The following is a 23,581-nucleotide window of genomic DNA, read 5'->3' as shown; positions in this document are numbered from 1 at the left end:
AACTTTCCCTCTTTTTAAGTTGATGATCTCAAGCACTTTGTTCCAGTGACAGAAAGTTTATACTGATCAATCCAAACACTCCATTTTCTCTTTTTGATTTTTCGAGACAGGGTTTTTCTGTGAAACAGCCCTGGCTAGGGGCTGAAAAGATGGCTCAGCGGTTAAGGGCACTGACTGCTTTCCCAAAGGATCCAGGTTCAAATCCCAACACCTATATGACAGCTAACAACTGTCTGTAGCTCCAAGATCTCAAATTTAGCTGCGGGCATAACACCAATGCACATAAAATAAAAGTAAATAAATTAAAAACAAAACAGTCCTGGGTGTTCTAGATCTAGCTCTGTAGACCAATCTGGCCTCAAACTCACAGAGATCCTCCTGCCTCTGCCTCACAAGTGCTGGGATTAAACTTGTGAGCCACCACTACGTGGCTCAAACACTTCCTCCTTGGGACTTCCACGTTGGGTGCCATCAGATCTGTATGACTGCTCAGCAGAGGGAGAGTTTGAGTTAGGACAGAAGTAGGGCACAGAGAAGACACTCACCAGGCAGTGGGGAAAGATTCAAGGGAGGCAGAGAGGGAGGTATCCAGAACCTTCTATGGACTCTTGCTTGGCAAGAGAGCCTACTGGTCCCATTCCTGGTTGTAGACAGCCAACTGTCATCTACATGTCTCACCCCAGGTCCCCTTCCTGCCATTTATGCCTTTGACTCTGTTCCAAGCACAAAATAAAAGAGACAACAATTCAACAGGGTAAGCCCCTTTATTAACCATCCCCACTTCTCCAAGTGTGCTTGAGCAGGAAAAAACCCAGCAAGACACTAGAAGAGGACAAGGGAGAGGAAGGGAAGGGGTCCTGAGATCAAGCTGAAGCTGGATTCTAGTCAACTGTCTCAGCCGGCCTGTCTCTATGCCATGCCCCAGCTTTACCCCTGGCCAGTCCCTAGAAAGCAGCACTTGGAAACCAAGGGAAAACAGCCATCATGGGACCAGAGAGGATGAGTACCAGGAATGGATGGGAAAAGAGCAATTCAGCTAGTCTGGATGATGAGCTTCTGCTGCCTCTACTGAACTGACCTGAGTTGGGGTGGGGGCTGCCTTGAAGGCCCCCTTTCACTATTTTAGGCAGAATAGATGGAGAAAATTATGTGGAGATCAGTTTTGTACCTGGACTTATAAAAGTGAGCAGGGGCAGGCAAGAGGTTAAGGACCTCAAAATACAGTGTCTGGTATGACCTCACCTGGGGCAGCTATGACTCAGAGGGATTCCCGGGCATTGAGGCCAGGACTGACAGATGTGTGGAGCTGGGCAAGCTGACGTGGCACGGTTTGGTGCCATCCCTACCATGCTAAATGCCAAAACTCATCCATGAATGAAAGAGAAGAGATAGGGTAGGGGGTGAGAGATGGGTGGGGTGTGGGAATGGAAGTTAGAGTCAAGATGGAGATAGTACAGGAAATGTCCAGGATCCCCAGTCTAAGTTCCTTCTGGGTTCTTGGGCTAGGTTTAGCTGGGGAAGAGAGAGGACCGGTTTGGAAGAGCGAAGAAATGGTGCTGGGACTTCACCCAGACCTTGGGCAGCCTGGCCTGGAAGGAAGGTCCAAAAGTCCCAAGCCTGTGACTCACCCAGAGCCTCTGAAAAGACAATAGACCCTCTGTCCACGTGGGAAGCTAACGGAGGAGTGCTCGCAGCACCATGGCAATGGCAGCCCCTAGCCCAGAGGCAGGCCAGCACCATTTGTAAACATTTGACTTAGTGATGTCTAGGGACATAGGAGGATACCCAATCTGGACCCATTAGGTTTGGATAAAGTCAGGGTAGGGACCCTAAAGACTTGGGAGGCTACCAGAGACTCACAGGGAGGCCCACAGGGGAATGGATAATTATACGATGTCAGCGTCTCCTTTGGAAGTTGACAGGTCCCAGGAGAAGCCAGCGCTGGCTTCTAAGAGACACGGGCAGGCACTAAACCCCGAGGTACTGAGCACAGTCCCGACAAGTTCTGTGAAGGACGCCAGCCCTATGTATACAATTTTGTGTTTTTTTTTCCCAGAGGAAGTCAGAATGGTCTTTCTCTTCTGGGACTCACTGACCTTCTCCCTTCTCAGGTCCCAAAGGTTTGATGCTCCTGTGATGTGAGACCTCCTGCCACCATCCATGACAACGCCAAGGTTGGGGAGCAGGAAGGCAGCTGGGCGGGAGCCGCCCACAGATTTGCAGTTGATTCTGTCCCATGATTGTCCCTGGAGAAATGTGTCCAGACGTCACCAGCTAGAAGAGGATGTGGGACTTGGGGTAGCTCCACAGCTCTGAGAGATGGTTCTTGGTCACACGTTTGCTGAGAGGCAGTGTTCAAGCCAAGAGGTCCACAAAGATGGCATTGGCTGTGGTTTGGCCAAAGATGAAAGCTCCCAGGGTGACCAGAAGGACTCCATAACTGACCAGTGCCCACCAGCTGTAGGGCAGAGGACAAGCGTTTCAGTCATTTTTTCCCATGTCTCTGTAGACTCCTATCTATAACAGTTAATATACTCAGTCACCCCACTTCTGTAGGCAGAACACCTCAGGCTTCCCATCAACTTCTCCATACAAAGCTTTGCGACCCTAGTTCACAGTTAAGGAGACCAAGACCTAGATGGACTAATGCTCAAGGCAGGACCACGGCAGAATGTGAGTCTTCCGATGGGAAGACACTGAGGAAAAAACAGGTGACAGGAAAATGAGATGTTGCGTTCAAAATAACATTAACAACAACAACAAAAACAGAAGGCAGGGGGCAGTGGTTAAGGTCACAGTGTTCTTCTAGGGGATCCATATCAGGAGGCTCACAACTACTGTAGCTCCAGTTCCAGGGAGACTGGGACTGGATACATCTAGCCTCTGTGGACACATGTGCACATGCACACGAAAGAGAATTTTTTTTGAATATTTATTTATTTATTATGTATACAATGTTCTGTCTGTGTGTATGCCTACAGGCCAGAATAGAGCACCAGATCTCATTACAGATGGTTGTGAGCCACCATGTGGTTGCTGGGAATTGAACTCAGGACCTTTGGAAGAGCAGGCAATGCTCTTAACCGCTGAGCCATTTCTCCAGCCCACGAGAGAGAATTTTAAAGAAAGAAAGAAAGAAAAAAAGCAGAAGGCAGACATCTATAACCACATGTAACAAAAATGCAAGGGGGTCATCACTGGCATGGAGATGAAGGGTAATTTTTATTTTTTCCTTTTTTTAATTGATATTTATTAAGCTCTACATTTTTCTCTACTCCCCTCCCTGCCTCTCCCCTCCCCACTTCAGTCTTCCCGCAAGGTCCCCATGCTCCCAATTTACTCAGGAGATCTTGTCTTTTTCTAGTTTCTACTTCCCATGTAGATTAGATCTATGTAAGTCTCTCTTAGTGTGCGCATCGTTGTCTAAATTCGCTGAGATTGTGGTTTGTAGGCTGGCTTTCTTTGCTTTATGTTTAAAAACCACCTATGAGTGAGTACATGATTTTTATTTTTTTAAAGATATGCCTGTTTTTACTTTATTGGTTTTTTTTTTTTTTCCTGAGACAGGGTTTCTCTGTGTAACAGCCCTAGCTGTCCTGGAACTCGCTCTGTAGATCAGGCTGGTTTTGAACTCACAGAGATCTGCCTGTCTGTTTCCTGAGTGCTGTGATTAAAGGCATGTGCCACCATTGCCTGGCTACTGTTTTTAAATTTTATAATAAATAACTTTTTTGTTTTATATTTTTAGGCAAGGTCTTACTGTATAATCCTGGCTGGCCAGAACTCATTGCCTTTCTATCTCAGCCTCCCAAGTACTGAAATACAAATATTGCCATGGGATAAATTCATTTGCTCTTCCTTCCTTTTTCCCATCTCCCTCTCTTTTCTATCCCTCCCTGCCCCCATCTCTCTCCCCTGTCATGGTAGAGACTGAACCCAGGGCCTTAAATGCTGCAGGCGAGCACTACCGCATTGAACTATTTTCCCTGCCCCGGAATAATTTTTTTTTAAAGCATGAAACCTTTTATTAACTATTATTCAGAGAAACAGCTTTTCCTTCACCAGATGACTCCTGGTGGTGTTAAGTGTTTGAGTCAAGGTCCCACTCTGAAGTTCAGGCTAGCCTTAAACTCGCGGCAATCTTCCAGCCTCAAATAACAAAATCACATCCAAACCCCTGTGTATACTGCTCAGCTCTGTCATCACAACATACATGCAGTTTAGGTCACAGTCCATAGGGAAAACACGTTTTAGGAGAGGGGTAAAGTAGGCTGTGAGAGAAAGACTTACCCCACCTGTTTTGGATAAGGTTTCACTACATAGCCCAGGCTAGGCTGAAATCATGTAGACCAGGCTGGTTTCGAACTCTAGAAATATTCCTGTCTCAGGCTTCCAGGTACTGGAGTCAGGAGTATGCCTGACATGGGACTCTCACTTTTTCTTCTAAAGCCTTTCAGTAGTACATAAATTGTTTTTTGTTTGTCTGAGACAGGGTTTCTCTATGTAACAGTCCTGGCTGTCCTGGAACTCTCTCTGTAGACCAGGCTGGCCTCAAATTCAGAGATCCGCCTGCCTCTGCCTCCCAAGTGCTGGGATTAAAGGCGTGCGCCACCACTGCTCAGGATGAATTGTTATAAACAGTTCAGATTACCCATTGCAAAAATATACATTAGAGCTCCATAATTTGGGGAGTGACACTAGAGGATTGAACCCAGGGCTTCATACGTGACAAGCACATGGTTTGTTACTAAGGCATACTTCCAAGCACCAAGAACTTTTTATTTGTGTGTGTGTGTGTGTGTGTGTGTGAGTGGACGTGCACATGTGTAGGTGTGTGTGGAGGCCGGAGGGATTCATCAGAGCTGGAGTTACAGGCATTTGTGGGATGCCTGGTGTGTTACATGGATGCTAGGATAGGAACTCTGGTCTTAGGACTGAACAGCATGCATTCTTTCTTTTTCTGAGACAGGGTTTCTCTGTGGAGCCCTGGCTGTCCTGAACTCACAGAGATCCTCCTGCTTCTGCCTCCCAAGTGCTGGGATTAAAAGTGTATGCCACCACTGTCCAGCTGACCCTTTGCCTATTTTAAGGTCCCTTTTCATCTCCCTAAAAGGCTGCTCGGCTGCCCTTGCTTTACCTGGCTGGTTTGACCTCCTCCATCTCCGACAGTTTGGCCTGAATGAGGCACAGCCCTAGAAGACAAGAAGTAACGCTGAGTTTGGAAGAGACAATGGGGTCCCTCCCTCAGCCCAGTCCCGCCCTCCCCTCCCCCGCCTCAGCCAGGAGGTAGTGGTGATTATGGAGAAAGGTCTGTATCCTCTACTAGAGATCCTGAAATCCAGATTGTCAACCCTGACCCACGCCCAGCTGGATGCTCGGCCTCTGCTCTCCCAAGACAGGCCAGCAGATAACCGGAACCCTTTGGGCTACATTCAGATCTCAGCGCTAAGGGGACACACTGAATGAGACTCAGTGGTAGCTCACATCATCTTGCCAACTCCAGAGCAGACATGACTCCCTTGCTCCACGTCCAATGGGAAGAGCTTTTGAGGTTAATGGACAGAAACAAGCTGGGCGTAGTACTCATAGCTGGCCAGACAGGATGGATTTCTGAGGATCTGCAACTGACCTGTGTCTGGAATTTGGATCTCATGACTTCAGTCTCAAGGTGCCACCACTAGGCTTTCCTTCCTCTGGACTGGAATAGGGTACCCAGATCCCGAGGGTCAAGGGTCCATACACTTGAATTGAAGGGTAGGAGTAGAGACCCTGGACCTGGGCCTATTGGGCTTCAAATGGGCTATTAATAGTTGTCTCTAGCCTCACATCTCATCAGTAAAACAGAGATCACAACCTTCCAACCAGGAGTCAGTGTTGCCATGGCAGCATCTAGATGAGCCAGGTCAGCGAGCAACAGAAAACGGTGGTTACTTTTGCCAGCAGGTTTTGAGTCCCCAGCTAAGGGTAGGGAGGTCCTGCTGTGTGGGGAAGATAGGGGCACCTGGGGTGTGCACCTGGGAAGATGAAGATGAAGCAGGCTGCCAGGCCTCCGATGACTGAGATGACCTTGCCGATGTCAGGGATAAAGAGAGCTAGCAGCAGGGTGAGCAGGAACCACACCAGCGTCTGCAGGACTCGGCGCCGCCGCTCCCGCCCCACGTCCTCCTCCACTGGCACCCCCTTGGAGCGCAGCCACAGGCCTTCCACCACAGCCCTGCTCACATGAGGAGGGGCTCAGGGTGCTTTGGCTAGTGCAGGGAGGGGGCAAGTGTGTGGTCCCTGAGCTTGGGTCCTCATCTGTGACCATCATTGTCCTTGGTTGCTATGGGCTACAAGACTTTACCTCTTCACCTGGATATGGACGCCATAATTCCCTTTATAAAAGGAATGGATCGGGGTATCCAAAATGTTGGCTGGGAATATATAAAGGCTCAGGATAGGATATAGACTGGAGATCCTTACAGGGCTCACAGAATGGAACCAATAAGACCTGGCATGGAGTATGGGAGAAGGGCATCCTAGACTCAGATTCTTTCTGTTGGCTTCAATTTTCCTTGACACAAAATGGGCTCCCCATAAGGCCATGTATTGTGCAGGCTCCCAGGGGGCTCTGGACAGGGTGGGGAAGGGGCTCACCGCCCACAGAAGTGCAAGATGGGGTAGGAGGTGAGTACGCTGAGGATGATGAAGGCTCGGGCAACGGCCACAGCCACGTCCTCGGAGGGGTAGGACCGGAGCACATCTGGATCCACAGCAGCTCCGAAAGTCAGGAAGCCACAGATGCCTAGGAGCAAATGCAAGGGGAAAGGGAGGGTGAGGGTGGACCGCCTACTCCAGATGGGAGTGTTGGAGCAGCCTAGGAGGTGAGAGCAGATGCCCCACTTCCTGCCTCCGCAGGTGTTGCTTGCTGGAGTGCTTTCTGCACTTGTCTCCCTAACTTCCACACACACCACTGCATCTGCTCAAACCACTGTGCTGCCACCACACCACTCGGGTCTCAGCTCAGATGTCCCTTCCTCAGAGAACGCTGCCCTGCCCATGCAGTCACGCCCACCCCAGTCACTTGTTTCCCATCCTGCTCTGTTCTCTGTCACCAGCCACAGCAGAGGACCCATGGCGAGAGGGACTTTGCCTGTTTGCCTCTTGTGTTTCTTGCGGAGGCTTCAGAGGCTGGGACAACTCGAGCCCAGGCAGCTCCTGCCCTCATCTCCTACCACAGGAGGATAACTCCCAGTTCATCTCTCCTGCCCAAATTAACACACGCAACAGCCAAAGATTTGACCGGTCATTTCCCACCCAAGAAATGCATCCTCTTAGGCTCCCGGCAGCATCCATTGCTCTCCCCTTGGCTGTCCAGTCTCATAGGTACCAACTTCTTACACCCCGGCAATACAGACCTTCCCCCATTCCTTCCCCAGACAACCTACATTGTGGTTACTCTCTTGTGGAATGGCTTTTCCCTCATGGACCTCTCCACTCCAGGTGTCACATCTTCAGAGAGGAGCCTTCTGTGAATACCACACCCACTCTGTCCCATCCCCCCCCCCCCACTTCCTGGTTTCATCAGCCACTGCCTGGAATTTCTTTTTCATTATTACCTAAATAGAACTGTTTCTCTAAGACTGTCGATCCCACCAGGGCTTGGGCCAGTTTCCTGCATAGTCCTTGTAACAACTTCACACTGGGGGTACCTGCCCTTCTGATAGCCACTCAGCATCAGAAGAGAACCCGTGAGCAGGCAGAACACTCTCACCTTGATGAGAGTTCAAGTCAATGTCTACCGAAGTGCTCACCCAGCTAAGAGTGCAGAGGAAAGCTAGACCAGAAACTCTGGGCACTTAAGAGGGAGTGGGAGCACGCCAAGCCTGGCCTCTGGAGGAGAGCACTCACCTGTGCCCATGTAGACAGCCAGAGCTATGACCATGGCCGCTGTCACCACTCCACCCCAGGTCTTTATCTCTGGCCGCTGCATGCTGTTGAACACGGGCACACTGCTCACATGGCACTGTCCAGGTGAAGGGTACGGTCATCGTGGGGAAGCGACCTCATCTCCAGGTTTCAAAGGCCCCAGGGAGAAGGGACAAACCAGAGGCCCTTGGTTCATCCGTCCTCCCAGGAATCCTACCATCCCATCCATAATCTGAGGGTCCTCCCAGGGTGGGGGAGTGAGCTAATGGGATAGCAGGGACCCTGCTGCTGGCACCTGAAATCCGAAGCAGATGGTGGGCATGGCATTGAAGACGGCCATCCAGGAAACTGGTCTGTTGGCAAACACAATGAAATTGCCTGTGAATCCCACAGGGTCACCAACTGTCCACACCACCCTTTCTGCATTCTTCTACCAACAGCCAGCATCCCACACACTAAACACACACAGGTAGAGGACCCGTGTCTATGTGAAATTCAGGAGACAGTCTCTAAAAGGCCACCCTAGGACCAGAGTCCAGAATTCCTGGCTCCTGAACTAGGACTTTGTTTTCCTGAACTGTTCTTTTAAAAACAAAAAACAAAAGGGGTATGGGAAAGCTGGACACGCTGATATATATCTGGGATTCCAGCGTTTGGAGGTAGAGGCAGGAGGATCGGGAGTTCAAGACCAGGCTGCATAGTAAGTTTGAGCCTGGTCTGAGCTACACGAGTTCCAGTCTGATAAATCAAAAAAGAATGACTGGGAAAATGTGCCATTTTCTTCCTGGAACTCTCCCCAGGGTGGGACCTTGCATTGCATGGTGGCATCCACTACATGCTGGACAGGCCCTCTCCCCTCCTTCCTACAATGAGTGACCGTGTGACCTTCAGACACCTCATCTGGGTAGCAGCTTCTACCTCATGCATTTCCCAGGGACCCTCACCTACCTGGTCAGGATGTCCCCTGGGCGCATCTCTTTATCTGGCCAGATGTATTTGATGATAATAATGGCGGTGACGTACCAAGTGCCCACAACACTCAGGAAACTGCCAAGAACGAGAGATTTGACTTCCTGCTTCCCAGGCCCAGCCACCCCTTGTCCAATCCCATGCTCAGATGTACCCATCCTTGCTCTAGGGATTCAGGAGAAACAAGCGGCAGAGAGACCTGCCACAGGGAGGAGGCTGCTAGCATTTTAGCCAGGGGACATGCGCTGGCTCAGAGACCATATTCAGGAACTGGGCTCCAATGCACAGTACAAGCTCAGCCTGAGCAGCCCAGGTGTGGCAAGGGCTTACAGCTGGCCAGCCTGTGGGCCTGGCATCTGAGAACTAAGAGATTCTGGGATAAAGGGGGAGAGTGTAGAGACTGGGGTGCTAACAATTAAGGAAACCCTGGAGATGGCCAAGTATGAAACAGCCCCAACCCCCACAGCTTTTCAGATATAGGGCTAGGAAGCCAGACCTCTCTCCCCGAAGTCCATGGAAGTCCCAACCATGCTGCCAACACTAAGATCACCAACTCCCAGATTCCGGAAAAGCCAAAGCCCTGGCCAGCACCTGCCCTTACACTGCCAGGCATCATCAATCCCTTCTTTGACAAGGACTTTTAGATCACACCTTCCAATGCTGCAAAAGGCCACTATCTTCCTTGATAAAAACGGAAAAGGAACGTTCTGGGCCTAGAATTCTGAAGCTCTAGCCTGCCCTGGCTTGCCTGTTCTTGCTCCCCAAGGAAGATGCCATGGGGGAGAGGGGCTCCCCACCAGAAATGGCTCTCCAGTTGCCTTTGATCAGAGCCTCTGTCTGGCCCAGGCTGGGTTGGGACCTCCGAACCTGGCATATTTCTGGAAGCCGATCTCCCTGGGGATGGACAGGGGCAGGATGAAGAGGAAGGCAGTGAGGCTGATGGTGAACTTGCGGTCTGTGTACCAGGGGCTGGCGCTGGCCCCTTCGGGGTCCTTTGTCATCACAGCTATAACTGCACGGGGAAGAAGGAGCGAATGTCATGCCAGGCCATTCAGGATGTGGCCCTCTGGCTTTGGCAGGGTCCTAAGATTTCCCTCTAAGGAGCAGGACTCGAAGAGAGGGCAAGTCCTAGTGTGGAGCATTCTTTCCCCGCTACCCCAGGAACTCAGGCCGAGGAGAAAGATGAGAGCTGGGGAAGAACCTCACTCTTGTCCTGCTGGTCCCCAATGATGATGAGGAAGGCAATGCAGGTGCCGAAGGTGTAGACCGCAATGGCTACCTCACACAGCACGCCCGTCAGCTTGCCACACACGGCCCACACCACCTCCTGGTAGGTCCTCTCATTGCTGGCCTGGGAGCAATAGGCCAGAATGACAAGCCCACTAATGATGAAAACCAGCATGCCCTGCAGGCAGGAAGAGACGAAAGGGTGTGGGAAAGGTGTTGTGAGCTCAGTTTGGGCATCTTTTACACCAATGTCCATAGCGGGTTTGCAATTGGGTCTATTACTACAGGACAATTTTAACAGATTACTAGAGGTTACCAAGTTGAAATTGTCTTTAAAAACGAGTTTCAGTTGCTAGAGAGACAGCTCAGTGATTAAGAGCACTGGCTGCTCTTTCGGAGGACCTGGGGTCAATTCCCAGCATCTATATGGAGGCTCACAGCCATCTGTAACTCAATTCCGTGGGGATCTGATGCCCTCTCCTGGCTTCCACTGGCACTGCATGTATGTGGTTCACAATCATACAAGTAGGCAAAAACATACATACACATACAATAATTAAAAAACAAAACAAAAAAATAATAACGAAAAGAGCTTCATTCAAAATTTCGAACATGCAAACAGACTGAGAATAGGGTGGACCCCAAACAGCTTCAAACTCAGCTTCGAACCAATTTATGATTTTCTTTGCTTTCTTTTTCCTTTTTTTTTTTTTTGTCTGTTACCCCAGCACTTGGGCTGGGGAAGCAGGAGATCAACTTAAAGGTCATCCTTAGCTCCATAGAAAATTCAAGGTCAGCCTGGGCTACAAGAGCCACCTCAAAAGGCAAAAAATTAAATCCGCAGAGGACGTTCAAACCTCTCATTGTTAGGAAGGCTTTTGATCACAACTGGCCTCAGTGTGAAGAGTTCTGATACCTGACTTAGGCTTCATTCCCTCCCCACCCTTTTTAAGATTTCTTTATTATGCACACAGCATTCTGCCAGCGTGTATCCCTGCATGCCAGGAGAAGGCAACAGATTTCATTACAGATGGTTGTGAGCCACCATGTGGTTGCTGGGAGTTGAACTCAGGACCTCTGGAAGAGCAGTCAGTGCTCTTAACCTCTGAGCCATCTCACCAGCTCCCTCTCTTTCTTTCCCTCGTCTATGCTACTCTTTTCATACTCCTGTATTGGTTTTGAATGGTAGCTTTAAAAGAAAGTTCTGGAATAGATTGGTAATATCTATCAGTTACAAGAGAGGGGAGAATGACAGTGTACGTCCTCAATCGCTTAACTCTGATTCAAAGCCTCCCCTGCCAATCAAAGAGCCCATGGGCACAGCCTACCTCTGCCGCCAGCACACTCACCATCTGCAGGGCAATGCCAGCTGCCACACCCCCAGCGGTGCTGAAGGCTGCTGGGAAGTTGAGCAGTCCTGCACCCAGGCAGGCATTGACCACAATGAAGATGGCTCCCAGCGTAGACGTGGTGCCTCTGTCTGGATCTCCAGGAGACGCCTCCCCCTCACTCTTGGGGGCCATGTCCACACAGGGACTTTGCAGCAAGCGGGCCCGCTCCCCAGCATCAGTGCTGGAGCCCCACTCGCTGTAGTCACTGTTGATGCTGACGTGGGCCATGGTCCAAGGCTACTTTTCTTCGGAGAACTGTGGGTTCTGCCTCACGACCACATTCCCGGGGTAGCTGAGAGAGTAACTGCCCCCTTTGGGCTACTACTCTGGGGGACTCTAGTCGACCTGGGCAAGACAAAGAAAGGCAGACATTATGCTTGTCTGGAAACAGTGACTCTGGGGCACAAAAAGATGATGCAACTTTTCCAGAGCATTTGGCTAGGATCTGCACAAGTACCAGGCAGTAACCAACTGCATGGCATGAACTCCTCAAGGCTAAGATGCAGGTGCTGCTCCGTGCATTGTGCTCTGTGCACTGAGGTCACAGTGTGTGGGTGACAGACACAGAAACATGCCAGCTGCACACCTGATTTGTTTCACTACACGTGATAGTGGGGCTGGTGCACACCTTTAACCCCACCGCTCCAGAGGCAGGCAGATCTCTGAGTTCGAGGCCAGCGTGGTCTACAGAGCAAGTTCCAGGACAGCCAAGGCAACACAGAGAAACCCTGTCTCAAAAAGAAAATGAAACAAAAGCGTGGGAGAGGCTGGGGATACAGAGAGGCTCTGATGGAGCACTTGTCTACCAACTCCCAGTACTGGAAGAGAGTCAAGGACGCAGAAGACAGGAGTGCTACCTGGAGCACCTGGAGAGGCCCTGGGGGACAGGTGTGTCACAGACACGGCTGAGATCATCTGGTCCTCTGGCAGCTCTGTGATCAGTGGTTCAGAGAAATAGAAGCACTGGCCCAGGATGGTTCCTGAGCAAGCTGCAACACAGCCTGGACCTAGATCCATCTGGCTTCCCAAGCTGCCTGAACACCACACAGTCCCAATAGAGCTGCTGCTATGAACTACGGAGCTTCAGTTCATTTCAGCCTGGCATGCTTTCCTGCAACCCAGATACATGGCTTTCAAGGTCCTTCGAAATTCAGGTCAGCTCTCTCATCTCCCATATGGCAATCCCTGCCATATTGATCCTCCGTAATGTTTTCTTGTTGTTATTTTTGGGTTTTTTGTTGTTGTTGTTAAGATTTGAGACAAGGTCTCTCTATAGTCCTGGCTGTTCTTGAACTTAGAGATCCTTCTGCCTTTGCCCGAGTGCTGAGATTAAAGAAGTCTGCTGCTAGCAGGAAAATATGTTATATTTCCCCCTGCAAGACAGGGCTTCTCTATGTATCCTTAGCTGTTCTAGATTTTGCTTTGTAGACCAGGCTGGCCTTGAACTCACAGAGATCTGCCTGCCTCTGCGTCCCCAGTGCTGGGATTAAAGGCATGTGCCACCACTACTCAGTGCTAGGAAAATCATTTTTTAAATTGCATTTCATCTATTTGTTTTGTGTGTGTGTGTGTGTATTTGTGTGGAGGTTTGTGTTTCATCTATTTGCTGTGTGTGTGCTGTGTGGAGGCCAGAAGGTAACTTTTGGGAATCTGTGTTCTCCTTTCATAATGTGGGCCCAGGGGACCGAACTCAGATCATGCAGCTTGGCAGATTCTTTGACACGCTGAGCCATCTCACTGGCCCAGAAAGATAATTCCTAATTGTGTGTTTGGAATAGTCCCAGCCCCTTCGCTGGCCATTCCAGGTTCCATCTCTTCCCCATTTCTCAGCCACTCACTGAGCCCTTCTTGGAGTCATCACAGAGCCTGGCCCCACCCAGACCCATTGCCTTCCATCATTTGCTTGTGTGCTAGCCCTGTGTGCCCTAGGCTTGCTTCCCCTAGCCAAACCAAACGGCTCTGAGGGCAGACATGAAGTTATCGTTACTACAAGCCACAACTGAGTCAACAGGACTGACACCAAAGAGTCTGATGCCCAGGCATTGTGCATGCTACCCTTGGTCATGTGGCAGTCACTGGTGGCTGGGATTCAAAACCAGGCTTGCTGAGATGGCTTAGCCGGTAAAGATGGCTGGTGCCAAGCTTGATGACCTGAGTTTGACTCCTGGGATCCACATGGTAGAAGGAGAGAAACAACTCCCGCAAGTTTCCTCTGATCTACACACACAGACACAAGCTGGGCGGTGGTGGCACACACCGTTAATCCCCCAGCACTCTGTGAGTTCAAGGCCAGCCTGGTCTACAGAGTGGGCTCCAGGAGACTGTTACACAGAGAAATCCTGTCTTGAAAAACAAAACAACAACAAACAAACATAAAAACCAGACACAGGGGCTGGAGAGATGGCTCAGTGGTAAAGAGCACGGGCTGTTCTTCCAGAGGTTCTGAGTTCAATTCCCAGCAACCACATGGTGGCTCACAACCATCTGTAATGAGATCTGGCGCCCTCTTCTGGCCTGCAGGCATCCATGGAGGCAGAATGTAGTATACATAATAAATAAATAAATCTTAAAAAAAAAAAAACAGACCAAAAAAAAAAAAAAACCCAAAAAACCAGACACAGACACAACTGAATGAATGAACAAAGACCAAATAACATCAACATTGCTAGAACATTCTTATGTGGCCTAGAACAGTCATCTGCCTCTGCCTCTGTCCTGGGCCTGCTGAACTGATAAATTATAAGTTTGTCACCTTCTCGCTATCTGGAAAAGCACAGCCTAACTGCAGGCTTTCCTTTAGCCTTGGTTTTTCCTTGAAAGCCAGGAGGTCCACTCTTCTCCCAATCTTGAAATGCTTTCAGGAGCCCAGCTCTGAAAACAAGTGTCCTCGTACCTCAGTGCTGGTCTGAACCGCCAAGAGGAATAATGCTTCTTAAAGAGCCAAAGGTAAGGCCACAGCATGAGCAGCCCTAAGGTGAGCACTGTGGCTCATGCCTGAAATCTTAGTACCTGAGAGGCAGGAGGACTGTTGTGAGTTCAAGGTCAGCTTGGACCACATAACCAGTACTGGGATATATATATATATAATATATATTATTTATGCCCTGGCAATGCTGAAGCATGTATGGGCAGTCTGTATATGGTGGTTCTGTTGAACTTATCCATATTGGGTTTCATGGTCTAAGTTGGTGAGGACAACTGACAAGGTCTCTTCCTCAAGAGGGCACCAGATCTCATTACAAATGCTTGTGAGCCACCATGTGGTTGCTGGGAATTGAACTCAGGACCTTTGGAAGAGCAGGCAGTGCTCTTAACCACTGAGCCATCTCTCCAGCTTGGGGTAGGGAGAGGGTTGGGGTGAGGTGGGTGGGCAGGGAGCTATATAGCATAACCTTGTCTCAAAAAAGTTTTAAACTAAAAAATCATCCCTGAGCTAGGAGGGGCTATGCTGTCATTTAGACCCAGAGGCCTGAAGCCTAACTAACCTGACCACTTCCTAAGTGCACGACCTTGGGGAAGTCACTTCAGTCCAATAGTCTTCTTTTGTTTTGTTTTGATTTTCAAGATAGTGTTTCTCTGTGTCACTTTGTTGCCTGCCCTGGAACTAGCTCTTGTAAACCAGGCTGGCCTCGAACTCACAGAGATCCTCCTGCCTCTTCCTCCCGAGTGCTGGGATTAAAGGTGTGTGCCACCACTGCCCGGCTTCAGTCCAAGAAGTCTTTTCACGGCTTATTCTTATGAAGAGCAGGCTGATATTAGTAAGCATTACCAGGCTGGGGGTGGTAGAGCCTGTGCTTCTGTAAATGAGGCCTGGGAGTCAATCCCCAGCAGCCGCCATTTGGGGGCTGGTGTGATGGCTGAATGGGTAAATGTGTTTGCAAGCAAGACTCACAACTTGAGTTCGATCCCTGGAACCCACGTGGTGGAAATAAAGAATGGCCTCCTGAAGGTTGTTCTCCGACCACTCAGGAACCATGGTTCACTCATTTGTTCGTTTGTTCATTCATTCATTCATTCATTCATATTCTCATTCTCTATAATTGAAAAAAAATCCCATTTCTTTCCCTCAAAGGCAATGATTCTGACACAACCAATGTTTATCCTAAGGCACCCCTCTAAATAAGGTCATTCCATTGGGAAGTCTAGAATAGACTTGAGGCCCCTGGGGATGCTTCCCAAGTGTTCCTTCTGATGGTGGACAAAGCTGGGGACATCACCCCCAGAAGGAAGAGAAAAGTTCAGGTGCTCTGGGACATCTAAGGGACATAGTTCTAGTGCACACACGTCTGCTGGGCCAGAGTCAGAAACGTCAGTCTAACCACAGACTTGTTCCTCTTATGCAATCTGCCCCAGCCAACTCAGCAAAGTCTCAGTGGTGAGTAGTAAAGGCAGGCTGGGGACGCCCCAGGTCCAGGCACAGCTCCAGAGAGGTCTAAGGCCACCCGTGCCACATTGCTAACACTAAGGAAACAGACATTATGGTCACACGGTCCCAAGCCTCTAAGAAGCAGGCTTCCCTTTGGCACCCTTGTCCCAGTCTTGTGCCATCTGCCAGCCTCTCCTGCAACCATACAAAAGCTCATGTTGAGCTGGCGGTGGTGGCCCACGTTTTCAATCCCAGCACTGAGGAGGCAGAGGCAGGTGGATCTCTCTGAGTTCCAGGCCAGCCTTGTCTACAGAGTGAGTTCCAGGAGAGGCTCCAAAGCTACACAGAGAAACACTGTCTCAAAAAACTAACTAACTAACTAACTAACTAACTAACTAACTAACCAACCAAAGCAAGCAAGCAAGCTCAGGTTGAATGATTCCACCCCCTGGACTCTCACTGGTCTACGAGCTCTCACCCCTACCCCAATTAATTAGCCCCACTGTTCCCAGCTTACCTGCTATCCCAGAAGTGCGTTGTTCTCTCAGTCTAAAGGTATGGGACCCGAGTCTCCTCACATCCCTTTTTGTCCTCAAGTTCTTCTCAAGGATTTACCTAAATAAAACCTGCAGTCAGTACAGAAAGGAATTTGACCTTTTGCAGCTGGTTACAGGGGTGAAGGTGGGGTTACACGGAGTAGTTTTGAATAACCCGTAGTACGGAGTGGAGTGCCAGATCAGATAGGGCAAAGGCCCACGGAGGAAAGAAATTACGTTAAGGTCACAATGAACAGTTAGCAGGGCCAGAACTAGAGCCACGATACATTCATGCTTAGGTCAGAAATGGAATAGGTCTTACCCGCTTCCCAGTCTGACCTGGGGCCAGCACTGAAACATGAAGTTTAGTTGCATGGGAGGTGGGAAAGGGAGCACCCGGCCAGGGTGGGCTTGGGTGAGCCCCAAGCATGACGTAAAAGCGGTGGGTTGCGTGTCTAAGCTGACTCGATCCTGGCCTAGGACTGAGTGGAGAGCCGCCAGCCTAAGGCGTGGCTGGCCCGGTGCAACAGAGGACACCAGAGAGGATGGCTCTGGAGCCCTGCGGGAACCTGGTTGCAGCAGAGATGGGGAACTCCAAGGACCCAGAAACCCTACAGCCCCACCTGGCACCGCCCGTACCTCCGTTCACAAACCTCGTAGGCGTCTTTTCCGAGCCGACTTTGGAAACACGTGAGCTTGGGTCACATGACCACCCGTCTGGCAGAGGCTGCACGACACTCTGGGAATTGTAGTTTTTAGGCCAGTGTCATCCTCGGACCGCACCAGCTTTTCAAACCTACAACAAAGTTCTGAGCCAACTTGGCTCCCTGCCAACACGTTTATCCAGTTATTTTTAGGCATGATCTCTTGGCCAAACCAAACACTGTTCCTTCCTCCTGGAAAGAGCGTTAAGAGGTTTGGCATCTTTGTCCTCGGGGGCAGTGGGCCAAAGCTATTTGGCCTCATTATCTTTGTTTCTGAATTCATTTCCACAGCAAGTGACCCCAGAGTTTCTTTGACCAAAGAGTGTGAGGGACCATTGAACAAAAGAGAGAGACAGTTTGAACATTCATTAATCCCTGGCTACAGCCTCAAGGCTGGATTTTAGAAGTGTGTCAGGCGTTAACAGGCTCTCAGTTTATTGAATGGAGGTGAGGATGCTCAGAGCCTTGGCTTCTGCACTTGGCTGTATGCCGGTTATAAATAGAGTCAGTTTCTTCCTTTTTATTTGTGGTACTAGAGCTTGAGACCTGGACTCTAGGCAAGAGCTATACCTCTCAGTTACATCTTTAGTCTAGTCTGATCATTTTTTCTTTTACTTTTCCTTATGTGTGTGTGCATTCCACAGATGCACGTGGAGTTCATAGGGCAACTTTGATGAGTTGTTTCTCTCATGTTGTCCGGTGGGTTCTGGGGATTGAATTTAGATCCTCAGGATTGGGTGTCAAAAGCCTTTACGTATTGAGACTAGCATTGACCCTATGTCTCATTTTAAAAATAACAGAAGATGCCAAGTTGGGTGTGGAACACATGCCTGTAAAACCCAAATTCAAGAGGCTGAGCCAGGAGGATTGTGAGTTTGAAGTTAGCCTGGGCTACGCAGCAAAATCCTGTCTTAAGAAACAATGCAAAACAAAACACATACTCATCACACACACCCCAAAAAGATAAAAGAGACAGTGTTACTGAATCACTGGAGTCAAGTGCAGTTGTAAGAAATAGTAAAAGAGACACTGTGTGCCAGTTTGCAACAATGAACAGATTCTGCAGAACTTTATCTAGTATCACACAACCAGAATATTGACATTGAAACAATCTGCTAATTATCTTATTATTTTTAAATTTACTTATTTCAATGCATGTGAGTATATGTGTGTTTGCGGGTATATTTTGTGTGCATGTATGTATGTATGTCTCTGTGCAATACATGCACTGCTGATTTAAATGTCTACTGCCCATGGAGACCAGAAGAGGGCATCAGATCCCCTGAAACAGGAATTACAGACAGTTGTCAACTCCCACTTTGGTGGGACTTCTGGAAAACCAGGCAGCACTCTTAACCCGAGCCATATCCCACAGTCCCTGCTGATAGTCTCTAAATCTCCCATTTTATTTGGCTGTATTTGCTCTATAAAATTTTATTACACATGAGCGAGATTAGACCTGAGCCCAGTTCCCAGCACTGACAATCATCTGCATCTCCAGTTCCAGGGGATTGAACATCCTCTTTTGGTCTTTGAGCGTTCTCTCTCTCTCTCTCTCTCTCTCTCTCTCTCTCTCTCTCTTTCATACACACACACACACACACACACACACACACCCCACATGAATAAAAAATAAAAATGTTGATCATGGGAGTAAGGATTGTATATCCACATCATATGAAAGAGACCAAGTATTTTTTTTTTTTTTTAGAGTTTTTCAAGACAGGGTTTCTCTGTAGTTTTTGGTGCCTGTCCTGGAACTAGCTCTTGTAGACCAGGCTGGCCTCGAACTCACAGAGATCCGCCTGCCTCTGCCTCCCAAGTGCTAGGATTAAAGGTGTGCGCCACCACCGCCCGGCTGAGACCAAGTATTTCTATCACCAAGGGTTTTGTCCTTTTTTCCCCCCTCCGAGACAGGGTTTCTCTGTAGCTTTGGAGCCTGTGCTGGAGCTAGCTCTTGTATACCAGGCTGGCCTCGAACTCACAAAGAACTGCCTGCCTCGGCCTCCCGAGTGCTGGGATTAAAGGTGTGTGCCACCACCGCCCAGCGGGTTCTGTCCTTTTTAAAAAAAATAATGAAATAAAATACAGTAAGATAAAACAAAAATTAACACATTGGAATTGGATAAAACAAAGAGAAGGAAAATAGCCTAAGAGATGACACAAGAAGCAGAGACCCACTCATTCACACACTCAAGAATCCCATAAAAAAAAACTTTAAACTAGATGTTTCGAATATTATTTTAGGTGTGTGAGTTTTGTTTATGCCGTATTTGATTAACTGTGAAGCTGTGATTCTTTGTCTAAAACACCTAATGGTTCTAATAAAGATCTGAATGGCCAATAGTGAGGCAGTAGCAAGGATAGATGGGGCTAGCAGGCAGAGGGTATAAAATGAAAGAGAAATCTGGGAGGAGAGAGAACAAGGAGGAGGAACTAGGGGTCAGCTGCCCAACCAGCCATGGAGTAAGAAGGAAAATAAGACAACAGAAGTAAGAAAGGTAAAAGCCCAAAGGCACAAGGTAGTGGGGATAATTTAAGATAAGAAAAGCTAGAAATGAGCAGAGGAGGACATTAGGGGCCAGCCAGCCATAGATTAAGGAGGAAAATAAGACACACAGAAATAAGAAAGATAAAAGCCCAGAGGCAAAATGTAGTAGGGATAATTTAAGATAAGAAAAACTGGTTAGGCCAGGCAGTGGTGGCACACACTTTTAATCCCAGCACTTGGGAGGCAGAGGCAGGCAGATCTCTGTGAGTTCAAGACCAGCCTGGTCTACAGGGCAAATTCCAGGATAGGCTCCAAAGCTACACAGAGAAACTCTGTCTTGGAAAAACTAGAGAGAGAGACAGATAGAGAGAAAAAAAAGAAAGAAAGAAAGGAAGGAAGGAAGAAAGAAAGAAGAGAGAGAGAGAAGAAAGAAAGAAAAGCTGTCTAGAAACAAGTCAAACTATGGCCAGGCCTTTATAACTAAGAATAAGCCTTTGTGTGGGATTTATTTGGGTGGTGGGCCCTCCCAAAAGCTAAAAGAGTAAAAAAAAAAATCACACAATTAGAAGCTATAATATGTATGTATGCAAAGAACCTGGTATAGAGTGCTGTAGGCCTGGGTGTGCTGCTTCAGGCTCTCTGAGTTCATATGAGCTCTGCTCTTGTTGATTTAGAGGACCTTGTTTTCTTGGTGTCCTCCAACCCCTCTGGCCCTTACTCTGCCTTCTACATCGTTCCATCTCTTCTTTGTGGTTCCCTAAGACCCGAGGGGAGGGATTTAAAGAAGACACCCCATTAAGGGCTAAGTGTTCAAAGGTACCCCACTCTCTGTATAATGAATGTCTGGACGTAGGTCTCAGTATTCCCATCTACTGCAGAGGAAGCTTCTGGGATGATGGCTGAGCACTCATCTATCAGTATAGCAGAATGTCCAGAATGTCATTAATAGGCATTTTATTGCTACTTTTTTTTTTTTTTAGAACAGTCATATTTGGTTTTACCATAGGTCCCTGGGATATCTAGTTTCAGGTTCTTGGTTACCCAAGCAAGGTCTGATATGGGTTCCATCTCATGGAGTGGGCCTTCAATCAAATAATACATTGGTTGGTTGCTCCCACAAGCTTGTGCCACTATTGCACTAGAATATCTTGCAGATAGTACACCATCTTAGATCAAACGTTTCGTAACTGGGTTGGTGTTTACGTTTTTTCTTTGGTAGCGTCAGAATACCTTCCTGTTCCAAAAATACTAACACATAAAGGGGAAGGCTCTATGTCGGTACTATCTCAACCTCTCTATGCTCAATGAGTTATGTAGCTATTATCTTCACTATATGAATATTTATATATCTATTTATATTCATTCTATAAATTCTGTTGCCCTAGAGAATCCTGACTAATAAAGTCTGGTAGAATTCTATGTTAAAACCAAGTGGACTTTTCTTGAGGGGGTACTTTTAATTCTACTTCATTAGGGGCTAAAAGTCTATTTAAATTGTTTACTTGATCTTGACTTAACTTTAGTAAGTGGTATGCATCAAAGTATCCATTTCTTTCAGAGTTCCCAATTAGATGGAGTACAGGTTTCTAAAGTACGTCCTTATGGTTATCAGGATTCCTTCATGTCTATTATGATGTCCCCACTTTCATTTCTAATTTTGTTAATTTGGATATTCTCTCTCAGCCTTTTTTAGTTAATTTGGATAAGAGCTTATATATCTTATTGATTTTTTTCTCAAAGAACCAACTCTTGGTTTCATTGATTCTTTGTAACTTTTTGTTTCTATTTTATTGATTTTTTTTCTCAAAGAACCAACTCTTGGTTTCATTGATTCTTTGTAACTTTTTTGTTTCTATTTTATTGATTTCAGCCTTGAGTTTGATTATTCTTGCCTCTACTCCTTTTGGATGTGATTCCTTCCTTTTGTTCAGGAAATTTCAGCTGTGATGTTATTAGTACCAGAGCTCTCCATTTTTTTTATGTTGGCACTTAGTGATATGAACTTGCCTCTTAGACTGTTTTCATTATGTCTCACAGCTTTGGATATGTTGTATTTCCATTTTCATTCAATTCTAAACAGTTTTAGGGGCTGGAGAGATGGCTCAGTGGTTAAGAGCACATTGGCTGCTCTTCCAAAGGTCCTGAGTTCAATTCCCAGCAACCACATGGTGGCTCACAACAATCTATAAGGAGATCTGGCACCCTCCTCTGGCATGCAGGCATACATGGAATGTTGTATGCATAATAAATAAATAAATCTTTTTTTAAAAAAATATTTATTTATTTATTTATTATGTATACAATATTCTGTCTGTATGCCTGAAGGCCAGAAGAGGGCGCCAGACCTCTTTACAGATGGTTGTGAGCCACCATGTGGTTGCTGGGAATTGAACTCAGGACCTTTGGAAGAGCAGCCAATGCTCTTAACCACTGAGCCATCTCTCCAGCCCCAATAAATAAATCTTTAAAAAAATAAATAAACAGTTTTAAATTTATTTCCTAATTTCTGTCTTGACTTGTTTTTCGTTCGGTAGAGAGTTGTTCAGTTTCCATTAGTCTGTAAACTTTCTGCTGTGTCTGTTGTTGACATGCAGCTTTCACTAATGGTGGTCAGAGAGGACCCAGGGTGTTATTTCATTTCTGCATCTGTTGAGACTTGTTTTGTGTCCAAGTGTGTGGCCAGTTTTGAAGAAAGTTCCATGAGGTACTAAGAAGATAGATATATTTTTTGTTTGGGTGAAATATTCTGTAAATATCTGTTAGGTTCCTTTGACTTATGACATCAGTCAGCTCCAGTGTTACTCTATTTAGTTTTTGTCTGAGTGACCTGTCTGTTGGTGAGAGTGGGGTACTGAAGTTTCCCACACTCAGTGTGTGAGCAGTCAATATATGACCTCAGCTCTAATAGTGTTTCTTTTATGAACTCGGGTGCCCTTGTGTTTGGTACATAGATGTTAAGAATTGAAATGTCCTCTTGATGGTTTTTTTTCCATTTGATGAATATGTAGTGTCCTTCCCTGTCTTCTTCTGATTAGTTTTGGTTTGAAGGCTATTTTTCCATATATTAAAATGGTGACATTAACTTGTTTCTTAAGTCCATTTACTTGGAATACCTCTTCCCATTCTTTGGTATGAGTTACTTGTTTACCCCCAAAATAACTTTGTGCAACCATCAGTAAATATGCCTTCACATGACAGTTTAAGTCCCGTGCAGCAGAGCCAGGATCTTCCTGCTGGCACATAGGTCTACACCTCATCTGGAGTGACCTCTTTCTTTGATCATCTCACACAACACAGAACACCTTACATGAAGGCAGATGCTCCTCGGGGACCACAGGAGAGAGGAAAGCAGGTATTCATCAGGATCAGCTTAGTCCCCTAGGAATGGGGGCAGAGAGTGAGGAGAGGTCGGAGCAGATGGTCTGCTACAGAGCCTAGGATGAGACTGGGGGATTGGCGTGACTGGCAAGATAGTGCAAAGGTTCTTCCATCTTGTATTCTTGCCGAGGCCATTTTAGGTTTCAGTAGAATTTGATCTTGATGGAGAATCCTGGAAAATTACCTTCTATTCTAGGAGCCAAAGCCAAGATGCCCCAGCTAGCTTATCTCAGCTTCTGTTAAACTGCTTGCTTACCGAAGCCTCCTTCTGCAGCTGCTGAATAAGATACCAGAATGGTGTGTGTATGTGTGTATGTATGTATGGGTTTTTTTCCCCCTCTAAAAGCCTCTTGCTCTAAATGCTCAAAACTACTCTTGGGTCCCAAATACCTGAGTGTAGTTCTAGCCAGCTGTAATAAAGACTTCCAATTGGCTATAAACTGTATCTGAGTGGCCGTCTCTGGAGGGAGAGCTGAAGATCTGCAGTTAGCCTCCCACTTTCCTCCTGGCCAGAGTGGCCTGCAGGTTCCTAGGGAGCGCCCCCTGGAGTTAGGGGCTGGGATAAAGCAATGAGTAAGGTTTGGAGAGGGGAGAAGCTTGGAGGGGAAGAT

General features: G+C 47.6%; 1 protein-coding gene across 4 annotated transcripts; it reads right to left on the bottom strand.

Moving 5' to 3' along the window:
- Positions 1–745: 745 nt before the first annotated feature.
- On the bottom strand, positions 746–17,072 carry Slc38a7 (solute carrier family 38 member 7). 4 transcript variants are annotated; one of them, XM_041650787.1, is made up of 12 exons: positions 17,051–17,072; positions 16,379–16,476; positions 11,454–11,840; positions 10,084–10,282; positions 9,745–9,889; positions 8,857–8,955; positions 8,204–8,261; positions 7,891–8,005; positions 6,637–6,784; positions 6,015–6,214; positions 5,138–5,192; positions 746–2,458 (listed from the first exon to the last, which is right to left on the bottom strand). In XM_041650787.1, the coding sequence occupies exons 3-12, from the start codon at positions 11,721–11,723 to the stop codon at positions 2,356–2,358; spliced, it is 1,392 nt and encodes a 463-aa protein (XP_041506721.1). In that variant the 5' UTR covers positions 11,724–11,840; positions 16,379–16,476; positions 17,051–17,072; the 3' UTR covers positions 746–2,355. The 4 variants fall into 4 exon arrangements, with proteins under 4 accessions (XP_041506721.1, XP_041506724.1, XP_041506722.1 ...); XM_041650790.1 differs by having other exon boundaries at positions 9,675–9,771; XM_041650788.1 differs by having other exon boundaries at positions 17,037–17,071.
- Between the last annotated feature and the right edge of the window lie 6,509 nt (positions 17,073–23,581).

Source organism: Microtus oregoni, unplaced genomic scaffold, assembly GCF_018167655.1.
Source record: "Microtus oregoni isolate MIOR12 unplaced genomic scaffold, Mior012 000004F_ref0000308, whole genome shotgun sequence".
Classification (NCBI taxonomy): Eukaryota; Metazoa; Chordata; class Mammalia; order Rodentia; family Cricetidae; genus Microtus; species Microtus oregoni.
The sequence above is the reverse complement of the archived record's forward strand: the minus strand, read 5'-3'. Positions and strand labels throughout refer to the sequence as shown.